The sequence below is a fragment of the Macaca mulatta genome, chromosome 17, assembly GCF_049350105.2.
Source record: "Macaca mulatta isolate MMU2019108-1 chromosome 17, T2T-MMU8v2.0, whole genome shotgun sequence".
Taxonomy (NCBI): domain Eukaryota; kingdom Metazoa; phylum Chordata; class Mammalia; order Primates; family Cercopithecidae; genus Macaca; species Macaca mulatta.
This window is the reverse complement of record NC_133422.1, coordinates 64,767,546-64,780,458: the sequence shown is the minus strand read 5'-3', so window position 1 is coordinate 64,780,458 and position 12,913 is coordinate 64,767,546. Positions and strand designations below refer to the sequence as shown.

General features: G+C 35.9%; 1 protein-coding gene across 1 annotated transcript in view; it reads left to right on the top strand.

Annotated features, from left to right (window-relative positions):
- The first annotated feature begins 6,096 nt into the window (after positions 1-6,096).
- Positions 6,097-12,913, top strand: part of KLHL1 (kelch like family member 1) — a 438,469-nt gene continuing 431,652 nt past the window's right edge. Inside the window, 1 exon segment of the mRNA NM_001195300.2 lies at positions 6,097-6,593. Within this exon segment, the coding sequence (NP_001182229.1) occupies positions 6,097-6,593 (497 nt within the window).

Here is a 12,913-nt window from a genome sequence, read left to right as displayed (position 1 = left end):
GGCAAATTTTAAGTGCAATATGCAAAATGATGAAATTACTTTTTTAATACTAGGGAAATCTTAACGCTTTGTAAATAAGTATTAGTTAAGCAGTTTTCTTTTTAAAATATTCCAGTGTTATACAAAATAGGATATCATGCCACCAAATTGTTTTACTCGTTAGAAAATATTCTTGAAATATAATTACATATTAAACATATATATATTACATTTATCTATATCTATATGTGTGTATATATATTTGTTTTCAATCTAGAAATATTTTCGTAAAAGAGATAGAAAGTGTTTTAAAAATCACATCATAGGCCAGGTGCTGTGCCTCATGCCTGTAATCCCAGCTCTTTGGGAGGCTGAGGTGAGAGGTTCACAATGTCAGGAATTTGAGACCAGCCTGGCCAATATGGTGAAACCCCATCTCTACTAAAAATACAAAAATTAGCCGGATGTGGTGGAGGGCGCCTGTAGTCCCAGTTACTCGGGAGACTGAGGCAGGAGAATTGCTTGAATCCAGGAAGCGGAGGTTACAGTGAGCAGAGATCATACCACTGCACTCCAGCCTAGGTGACAGAGTGACACTCCATCTCAAAAAAAAAATAATAATAAAATTATATCATAAGTCCCTCAGCAGTGTGATTAACCAGACAGGACCCAATACAAAAGTGAAAATAATGGATGTTCACAAACCACTGTCAATATTCTGCACAGAGTTTGGGGAAGTAAAAAGACACACAAATAAAACTGGGCTCATCATTAATAGAAATTCATTATTTTAATGTCATTTTGAATTCACATACTAATGAAATTAACTCAACAATTTATGTAAGAATTCCTTAACTATACACACGTATTGCCCGATCTAAATCAAAAGGTCAAATAAACCAAGGAGGTTGAGTGGATTAAAATGGCCCCTGGGGATCAATGAATACCTACAATTGTTTATTAAGCAGTCACTTAATCGCTGCTTAAGTAAAGTATACCTATACTGTAATGAAGATTAATAGACCCTGAATGGTTATGTGTATTTCTTTTAAGAGGTAGGAAACTTTGATTATGCATGAGATAACTTAACATTAGTGCTATATGGTATTAAGTTTCAATCATTTTGGGGAAAAAAAAGTCACTGCAAAACATTTTTTATTTAATGTATACATCGAAAATTCTATATAATTATTTTAAATGATATTCTCTAATTTTAAATAATATTTGTATTAATGTATGATATGGTTTGGCTCTGTGTCCCCACCCAAATCTCATGTCAAATTGCAATCCCGGGTGCTGGAGGAGGAGCCTGGTGTGAGGTGACTGAATCATGAGGGTGGACATCCATCTTTTTGTCCTCATGGTAGAATTCTCATGAGATCTGATTGTTTGAAAGTGTGTGGCACCTTTATATTAGCTCTCTCTTCTTCCTGCTCCAACCATATAGGACATGCGTGCTTCCCCTTCCCTTCTGCCATGATTATGAGGTTCCTGAGACCTCCCCAGAAGCAGAAGCCTGTACACCCTGAAGAACTGTGAGCTGATTAAACTTATTTTCTTTATAAATTACCCAGTACAAAAATGGACTAACAAAATGTACATGGATACAGCTTATTAAAATTAATCAAAGACAAAATCACAGGAGCCATTATAAGGCAAGAACTTTCAAATTTGAGCATAATTAGCTATTCAAATGCTTTTGTTGAGTATTATCATGTATACGCAAATTTCTAGATATTGTAGAAGGCTTGCTAAAAAGATACAAAAAATCAAAATCACTTTTCCTAGAAAAGTGTACATTTAATTGCATTTGCTTAGAAAATAGTCACTAAAAGTGAGAAACTTTCAGTCTAGAAAATTCTTGAATGGTATGAATTTTTGTCCGTTCCAAAACTCATGTTGAAATTTAATCTCTGTTGTGGTAGTATTGAGAGGGGGGGCATTTAGGAGGTGATTGGGTCTTGAGGGCAGAACCTCATGAATTAATAGATTAATGGGTTATCATGGAAGTGGGATTAGTGGCTTTGTAAGAAAAGGAAGAGGGACCTGAGATAGCATGCTTAACCCCATTGCTATGTGATGCCTGTGCAGCTCCAGGACTCTGCAGAGAGTTCCGACCAGCAAGAAGACCTTCACCAGATGCAGTCCCTAGACCTCAGGCTTCTCAGCCTCCATAACTATAATAAATACATTTCTTTTCTTTATAAATTACCCATCTTCAGGTATTCTATTACAAGTAACAGATAATGGACTAAAACAGATCCAAAGCCGATTTTGCTTATTGTTTAAATATTTGAGTTGTAGAAACTTTCAGTGTGATATATTTTACACCATGCTTGACTTAATAATTATGCAGAGAGTTTTGTATTTGGGTATTACAGTAAATACTTGAATATTCTACAGATTTTCCGTATCCTGAATAATCTTTTTTGCTTACACACTTTCAGAAAACTATGGCAACCATAAGGATATTCATTTGAAAGACTGATTGATTCGACTGACAGTTCAATTTAATTCAATAGTGTTAGAATAATTAAATAGTTTCTGTCTTTAAAACAAAGTGTGTTTGTTAGGATTGTTAAAAGTGGTCTTTACTATGTCAATGTCTTCTTGCCTATAACCTTGGTTATCTTAAATCTTAATTTAATTGACTCACAAGTCAATTATTAATTGTGGCTTGTTAAACAATCCTCTTTCGTGAGTTCTTCCAGCAAGCTGCATGTAACCAGTTCCTTCGTATTTGTTACTAGTTTGCACTGGAACTAAGTGATCAATCAAAGTTTTTTATTTTTGAATAACAGATAAACAAATTAATTAGTGCAGTATTTTACAAAGTATATTTTTCAAGGATTTTATCTAATATGCCAAGTTAAGCCATAATTCCAACCAAATTATTTTCCTTCCTCCCCTCCTCCCTCTTTCTGTCTTTCCCTCTCTCGCAATCTCTCCCTCTTTCTTTTTTCTCCTTCTCTTCTCATCCTTCTCACTTTCCTCTCTTTCTCCCATTTTTAAAAAATTTTATTTTCTCCTTCATTTTCTACATTACTGTAGTATGGTAACAATCAAGTGAAAATAATATAATCATCTTTGTCAATCATTTCAGTTTAACATTACTTCATGAATAGTTTATTTCTTAAATTTGAAATATTTTCATTTGATAATTAAATTGAATTTTATTTAAATATATTTCCAAGAAGAGTGATTTTTTCAAACATATATTGTATGCAGATTGACAAATATAGAAAGGTACCTATATTTACATAATAGGTTATGGCAGTGCTTTAAACCTACTAAATATTACTACAAGACTAATAAATAGGCATCATTCATTATCTGCTAAATGTGACAATATTTTTAATTCATGTTTCTTTATACCACAAATTAATTTTACATGTCCTTTGGGTTATATAAAATATTGTCCTCTAAACATATAACTTTTAACTGTGGAATATTCTTGTTAGTATTGCAGAGAAAAAGGAAATGCAAAATTAAATTTTAGAATAACAGCAAATAAATTTTATAGTACAGTTTTTGAATGGTGATGGATATTAACTAATGAAAAAATATATAGAGAGACTTGAATTATTTTACATTATTTTAAATAAATCAAGTGAGATAATCCATGAAGCACTGATTTCTATATAAATTAATTACATGCACTTCAACTTTCAACATTACTTCTGATGGAAAGTGTCCTCTGTCCTGTTTGTGATGTGTAATTTCATATACTATTTTCTTCCCTAAGGGAAATACTTACTTGATTCCATTGTTGGATAAAAATGATCTGTCACCAACGTTGGCTTTAAAGGGGTTTTGCTTAATAAACGAAAAACAAACAAAAATGACTGAATACTGAGAGAAAAATCAAGGCACAAGGGATTGCAGTCCAGCTGTTGTGGCATAAATCAATATTTAAAAAGCACTATAGTAATTTTTTTCCACTAAAAATAGGTCTTTTGTGCACTCAATTTCTTATTTTATTAAAGTGTTCAACTTTGTCTAAGGACTCCAAATTTAGCTTTGGTTTCTGGTTATGTTTACAGCTCAACCTTGGAGGTAACTGAGCAGTAGTGTAACTGCACTTCAGTGGTTAATTCCTATGCTCTGTTGGGGGTTACCGAAACTGTGAATTTCATGACTGGACAACAACCATATTCCTAGTTGAGTTAGGGAACACGTTGCATCTCTGGTCCCCTTGTCTTCAACAAATTTTACCAGGTTCTATTTTATTTTTTATTTTTATTTTTATTTTATTTTTATTTTTAATTTATTTTATTTTATTTTATTTTTTGAGACGGAGTCTCGCTCTGCAGCCCAGGCTGGAGTGCAGTGGCGCAGTCTCTGCTCACTGCAAGCTCTGCCTGCCGGGTTCACGCCATTCTCCTGCCTCAGCCTCCCAAGTAGCTGGGATTACAGGCGCCCGCCACCATGCCCAGCTAATTTTTTTTTTTTTTTTTTTTTTTTTTTTTTTTTGGTAGAGACGGGGTTTCACCATGTTAGCCAGGATGACCAGGTTCTATTTTAATGGCTCATTAAAGGAAAGGTTAAAATATTCCAAGTAGTCATGTCCTGAAAGTGATTGCAATCATCACCATTCTAAATATAGATACGAGGAAAAAACACATCTTCTCCAAACACCCATTTGCAAGATAGTAAGTAGACTTTGGCTATTCTCATTTATTGCCTAAACTCTTCCATGCATAGTATACAATGATCTATGTACTAGAAGGTTATGCCTTGAAATTCTCTTTTATCATTTTATTCCATTCTTGATTTACACTGATAACAGCTTTCATTCCGAGGCTACACACCAAATGCACTGATTTCGCAAACCCCGTCCCCGGTGTTCAGATGTCCATCTTCAAATTTCTACCGTGTGCCTCTGGCCCCAGGGGTGAAGCACTGCCTGGGTGCATTAATAGCAGAATCACAATGTAAGTGTCAGGATGGTGGCATCATCACATTTCGACGCCAGCATCCCTGTTTCTTCTGTGTCTCACTACAGAGAAACTAAGGCTAAAGGTTAAAAGATACGGTTTATTAAATAATTCAAGCCATTAACCTGCAACCTGCAAACTGATGGCAGCCTATTAAGTTGACACTGCCATGATTCATGCGTAGTGTTTACTGATGCAAAAGCATAATGCCTGTTTTCTTTCCTTGTATTGCTACACAGTAATGTAGTGAGGAAGGAGGGTGGAAAAAGGTGACAAGACCCACGCAAGGGGACAATAAGAGCAGCAGTCTCACTTGCATAAAGAAGATTGAAGCCTTCCCTCCCTCCCTCCATCTCTCCGTATAGGCCCCAGTGCACATCTGCGTCACTTACGGGGGAGGAGGAGGCTCTGAGGCAGAGAGAAAATTGTACTGTGAGGACCTTGACAGCTTCACAGGCGGGCTTTTTCTTTTGCCTCCCTATATGCGTTAGAATATCTATTTTTCTCTTTTACGAACTGACTATATAAAACCACCTCTTCTAGCATTGCAGAAAGCAATTGACTTTCTCAGAGCCACCCGGCAGGCTATCAGGGCATCCTCGAAAAGGCCAGGGACAGGGGCGCAGGTGTACCAAGAGAGCTGGCGAGGGGTACGCTTCCTCGAGACTTGGGTCTCTTCTCTCTGCGCTCTCCAGACACTGAACTCTAAGCTGCAAGGACAAGAACGCCACCACCTTCCCTACTAAGGCTCTGCCACAAGCGCATTCCAGAGAGGTGTATCCATCTGCAGCCGCCTCCGGAGCTTCGGAGCGCTCAGACCTCCCTCCCTCACGCATCTCCAGCCTAAGGGTTGTCCCACCTCGCCATAACCACGGGGCTCCCTCGCGGGCATCGAGGATTCTCAGCCTTTGGCGTCCCAGTCCTGCCTCTGCTCCTGCCTGGTGGTGTCCCCACGCCCAGGTCCTGTGGACCCAACCGAGGCTGAACCGCGCGGCTTTGCCGTCCGCGCTCCAGCCTTCGTCTGACAGGGCGCGCAGCCCGCCTCGCGTCTTCTGGCTTTAGGGGTGCAGAGGGCGCATCCCGCTTCTTCCTCCGCCCCCGGGCTCCGCTGGCCTCCCCCACCTGCTGACCAGCCTACTCCTGCGTGAGCTGCTAGCCTTTTGGCTTCTGTGCGTAAAGCATGTCAGGCTCTGGGCGAAAAGACTTCGATGTGAAGCACATTCTGCGACTCCGCTGGAAACTCTTCAGCCACCCGTCACCGTCCACCGGCAGCCCGGCGGGGGGAGGCTGCCTGCAACAGGATGGCAGTGGCAGCTTTGAGCATTGGGGACCCAGCCAGAGCCGCCTGCTCAAAAGCCATGAGAGAAGCGGTGTGAGCACTTTCTGGAAGAAACCTTCCTCCTCTTCCTCTTCGTCGTCCTCTCCGTCCTCTTCCTCCTCTTCCTTCAATCCGCTGAATGGCACCCTGCTTCCAGTTGCCACGAGGCTGCAGCAAGGGGCTCCTGGACAGGGCACCCAGCAGCCAGCCAGGACTCTCTTCTATGTGGAATCCCTAGAGGAGGAGGTGGTGCCAGGCATGGACTTTCCTGGACCACACGACAAAGGGCTGGTTCTGCAAGAGCTCAAAGTGGAACCAGACAGCTCGAGCCAGGCAACAGGTGAAGGATGTGGACACAGGTACAGTAAGTCCCCATGGGGCTTCCAAGCGTCTTTCAATTTCCACTCATTTCACAGCGTGTGCTCTGTGGTTACTAAGTCTAGAATGTTTCAGGTTGAAAATGTGCGTTAAGAGATGCCAGCCTGGTTTTGATTACTCAAGTTCTAATTTCATTACAAGTTTGCTCATTAATTTCTATTGGTTCAGACACATCATTTTTCTTTTTGGAAGTTTTCAAAGTTATAGCCACCAATTGAACTTGCTTTCATTTTTGTAAGTCTTCAAATGGAATAGTTCTCATATTCCTGAGATTATGGTGTTCTTCTGTCATATACATCAGTTGTTCCGTTATATGGAGGTGAAAATTTGCTTTACACATCATCAGAATGCATCTCATATATTGGCCTGGTAACTGACTTAGCATATTGTCTAAGGTCCCTGTGGTTTGAATCTATTCCAGGAGTAATGAGGTGGACAAAATGAGACCACTGGACAGCAACATTATTTTACCTCTCTTTTTGCTCCTGAAATACAGTCGTCTTATTCTCTGTCCCAACTTCTCTTTTGGTCCTTTTCCTTTGTGTTCACTCTTGCCTTGTTCGGAGTAAGTCTTTGAATTAAACTGTTGTGGAGTGCCTTTGCATTTAGCTGTTGTGGTTTGTTGGCTCAGTATTGAAATTGTGTCTCCTTGAGAAGCAGCTCAGTATTTATTTCTACTTTATTTCTAATATTATGCTTCTTTGTGTAGAGTTCTGCTACTTAAAGACTTATAGAAAATCCTTCATAGACATAAAACTCCCGAGTTTTACATTTTGAGAGAATTGACTCATTAGTATTCTAAACCACATCATTGCTAGTTTTGGAATATAGTCAGGATATGAAATGATTTGCATTTAGATTCATGTGATATCAGAATACATTATTAAAGAAGAACTACAGGAGAAATATAGAAAATGATAATGAATATATTAAGACATTTTAATTACTACCCAATAACAAATTAGTAACAGAATCATCTTTTTTAAACTTTTGGTTGATTGAATCAGTTTCTTATAAATTTGATTAAGTAGCAAAAAGAATAGATAAAATTATATATGTATAACCTATATGTGTATATATATGTGTGTATGTATATATATGTGCTCCCTAATTATGCTAACATATGTGGTTATAGATTTAAAAATATCCTTAAATTTTTTCGATTATATGCATTATATATATTTTAGTTTTAATTTCAGAGATAGAACATATTCTAATATTATATTAAGACATGTACTATAATGTAAGATAATTTTAATAAGGGAGAAGTACAATCTGGAATGACCAATTATGTCAATAGTTTTTCTATATATAGGAGACCTAAATATAAGTTTATCTATTATTCCATTAAGTGAAATATTTTATGAAAAATAATTACAACTTTAGGTACTATGAATACTATGAAGTGATTAAATGTTACTAAAAGTTATTTATTATACTAATTACTTATGATTTTATAATTTAAAAAATAAAACGTACTGAAATGTTTATACCCTTTTGTTGAGTAAATCTAAACACTTTTTGTGCGGAATTATCCAGAAACATTAACCAATTCACCTTATATATTTAAAAGGAAACTAGGTTAAGTATTTTTCAATTACTATTTTATTATAACTGATAGTTGTTAAACTCTAACAGCTCAAGAAGAAATTTATACATTATATGTGTTTGTAAATTTTTAAATTCCTTGAATAAGCTCCTAGAAATATTAATGTTTCGTATTTTCTTAAATTTTACTTTATACCAAATACATTTAAAAATAAACAAGGCATATTCAGAATTAGTAGTTTATAAAGGCTTTCATGTAATTTGGAGTTTTGAAAACATTAATGGAGTAGTGACTTAAGAAATTATAATAAATTAACAAATATAAAACTAGTAACAGAACAAACAGCTTAGGAAAAAAACAACAGACTTAAGTTTCTTACTTTTGAAAATACTTTATTATTTTTATTCACAAAGAGTTGTGAGTGATAAGAATTCCTAAATTTACCCACCTACCGACCAAAATCATCTTCAATGTTGGAATCAAATTATCTTATGAGATTTGGCATGTGTGAACTCTTGAAAATCAGGTCCAATTTTATTTTTAGTCTAGTTTCTTACTAGACAAATCAGTTAGCACTGTATGTATTTGATGGATTTATATGTTCCTAAACTTTCATAGAGAATTTTTTCTGTGCTCATGATTGATTGAAAACCACACTAATACAACTAGTAATTCATCATTATCAGTATATAATATTTTAATATGCAATAAAAGTAGGAGTCACTGCCTAGAAGAGACAGCATTTCCAAAGTAAAATACTGAATGGAAATTTTATTATGCTTTAGACATTTATGCAAAATAATGAGTAATGTGGGTTTATTTTTTTTCTGTGACAGCATATCCAGAAAAGCTACATAGTGTTTATGATGATCAGCAACAACATAAACTATATGAACTCTGTATGATAATTTTTATCACTTAGGTCATTATTATATCACCAATGATGTCATTTTTAATAATGACCATTGTGTTTCATAAATTCTGACATTTCTGCTAAGTTAATACTTACATATAAAACATGAGTTGGCCCTTTCTCTGACCTTGCATTTATTCATTGTATTGATCTTCTCTTTATTCATTTAGTTTCATACTAGTTAGAACATTTAGAACATTGCTTTAGACAAGTATGACTAGCTTAGCTCAGTTGAGTAAACTGGTTAGAACAGCAGATGGAGGACATTTGGGGAAAGTTGCTCACAATCTCAGAATTCTGGAAAGGTCAAATTATCATAGACTTGAAACATAAAGGTAGTGGGAAATACTGTGGTAAACCAATTCAGGGCCAAAACCCAACCTTTTTCTTACCTTACTAAGTTAAATGCTCACTACCTGCATTCCACCCTAAATAAATCTCAGTGCTCTACTAACTTGACCACATAAACAATACTTTTTCTATAATAGTTTACTGGCCTATTAATCATTAATTTCTCTACTTCCCAGTCTAAATGATATGATTTCCTGGATATTCAGATAACCATGTATTTTTGTTTTGGATATTTCTGTCCAAGATTCCATATGTAGTAAACTAAAACACCAAAGAGCAATATTTATATTCTTGCATTTTATAGTGATGTGAGTGGGAGAAGACATGTCATGTTTAACTGCTTGCTTTTTTAGATTCTGAATTCTTACAAAGTGCAGTCATTTTATCCCATGGTTTTAGCTACCATCCATAAACTGTCTTTTCAGATTTGCATCTCTAAATCTAGCCTTCCTCTCCTGAACTGTAGTCTTACACAGCCACCTCTCTTCTTGACCTCTTTGATGGATGTCATAGGGTCCATTCAAATATAACATGTACAAATTGAGCTTATAGTTCTTATTCTGTCTTGTTCAATTTCCTTCTACTGTATTTCAGAGAATAGCTTTCTACAAATTAGTTTGTGCAAGCCAGAATTCCAGGATCACATTGGTCAATATCTTCTTTCCCTTCAATTTCAATATGCCTCCAATAATTGCTGCTTTTGCTTAGAAAATCTTCCCTATACATGTCCCACATCTCTTCATAGCTATTCTCTGCACCTAATCTAAGCTACTATCTTCTTTGAACTCTAGTTTTGCCACTTCCATCTCTTATCACCTCCCCTCATTATCTTTGCCTCCTCAAGTCCATCCTCTACACTGAAGTGGATAAAAATTCAGAATGGTGAACTAGTTTTCCACATCCCTCACTCCCTCATTCTGCTTTTTCCCCACCAAAGGATTTTCAACACTCCTTGATCACAGTTTATACTATGGACACCATCTGATTACAATCTTTACCATGGATTACCTGGTTCTGAATGACCTGTCCTTTGTCTGCTATGTAGGCCATTCACTTACCAACCTTCCCCTTACCCTCTGTTTTCCAGACTTAATATCCTTCCCTATAATTTTTCACTGCCTCTGGAACTCACAAAGTTATTTCCTCTCTTTGCATAGAGACTATCCTTTCCTTAACTGCTCCCTTCCTGAGTTCGTCCTTATTCATCACAGAGATGTCGTGCATAAATGTGCTGTACCTTTCCCAGGAAAGGAGTTCTTGATCACCCAAACAAATTCATATCCTGTGTTTTCTCTTCTTAGAAATCTCTTCTCTACTTTTTAAAAATTTTCTTACTGAAGCTTGTAACCATATATTAGTATCTGTGTTGATTTTGTCTGTAAGTGAATTTCCAAGTGGAGAGGAGTATGTCTGTTTTACTCATCATTCTACCCCTATCATGGAGCAGGTAGTTACTCAATAAATACTGTCAAATGAATAAATATTTGATATAATCATATTGAGTGGCATTGATTAAGAACTTGCTTTTTGCCAGTTAGCATGTTGAATATTTATATGTATAAGTTAAAATTCATAACATCTTATAATCCTGCTACATTTATGTATGTCCCTGGTATAATGATTACATAGATAAGATGACTGAAATATAAAGACGGTAAGTAATTTTCCTAGAATCACAGACTTCTAAGTAACAGGGCGGGACTTTAACCCTTTCTATTTGACTCCAGATACCATATTGGCCATTGTGCTGAATCTTATTTCTGTATGCTTAGACAAACAAACAGAACTAAAGAAAAGAGGCAGCATCTGAGGTTATGGAGAAATAATTTTCTTTTTCCCTTCATGGAGATTATGTTTGAATGTTTAAATAGACTTCTTAAAATGACAGTCATAGAAAAATTCTAGGTAAGTCTCACTCAAAGATGACTTCTTAGCCCAAGTTAGAAAACACTTTATTATTTTCTAAATTATAGTTCATTCAGTGTATTTTATGTTATAATTAATAAACAATATGCAAATATAACCTAGAAATGGAAAGAAATAATTATTTTGGAGACCAAATTAGAGCTTTAGGATAGAAAATCTGCTTATGAAGGTTGGAACCATTGATAAAGTATTGTCAGTGAAAGAGAGCTTGCACCATTAAAATCTCATGGAGGTTAGTGGGACATATACCAGGCACTTGTTTAAAATAATAATCATCTCTGCTTCAGTCAAGGGGAAAACCAACTTTGAAAATGATAAAGGACTATTTTCTCAGGAATGTGATTCTCAAAATGTACTTTTATGAAATTAAAGTGAAATAATATTCATCTTCTTTACCACCCCAAATTTTAGAGTGAAAAATAATATAATGGAACAATCTTACTACATTTTACTTTTTTTTTTTTTTTTTGCTAATTTATCCTAGGTTTCTGTGTCATATACTTTACTATTATTTAAACCAAAACTAGCAAAAATAAGACCTTATTTGAGAAACCTTATTTTATCTATGTTAGGATGAATTTACAAATGCTACATGGTATTCTACCCAGGAGCCCACAATGTCTAGGCACCCCACTCTCTGACCAAGTGTGCTTTAGAGGAACTAAAATGATGACAAAAATTAGAGCTATTCTCCGGGCATTGTGGCTCACGTCTGTAATCCCAGAACTTTGGGAGGCCGACGTGGGTGAATCGCCTGAGGTCAGGAGTTCAAGACCAGCCTGCCCAATATGGTGAAACCCTGTCTCTACTAAAAATACAAAAATTAGCCAGGCGTGGTGGCAGCCACCTGCAATCCTAGCTCCTTGGGAGGCTGAGGCAGGAGAATTGCTTGAACCCTGGAGGCGGATGTTGCATCACACCACTGCACTCCAGCCTGGGGGACAAGAGTGAGACTTCATCTAAAAAAAAAAAAAGAAAAAAAAATATATATAGCTCTTGAGTTGGATTTACAGGTACCCAAAACTCCAGAACTATCTGTGAGAAAGATAGTATAAACCTTGTATAAACTATACTTTATACTATACTGTACTTACATATGAATATAAGTACAAGATGCAGTAGGAATTTTAAATGAAACATGCAAGTTGAAGGACAATATTGTATTTTTTTCTTCTATAAATGTTTAATGAATATTTTGTAAACCATATGATTAGCCTTTCTATGGTACTATTTCAAATTGTTTAGAAAAATAAAGAAAGCCTACATATCTAATCAAAATTGGCATCTGGCTAACATAGAATATAATACTTATCAGATATTTGTGTTTGTTGGTTTCTTTTTACGAGTCTCCAAATATAACTTATGTATCCTCAGATATTATGCTTCTCATGACTACATGTTAAGTCAAATTTTGATTATTTTTGACCAAGAACTCTTACAGAATATACAGAAAACTGTTATCTGTAGCATATGTTGGAATTAAATCAAGTTTCTGAGCATAAAAATGGGCAGGATTTTAATCAGAGTCTCAATGTCATGACCAATACATCACATTATTGATT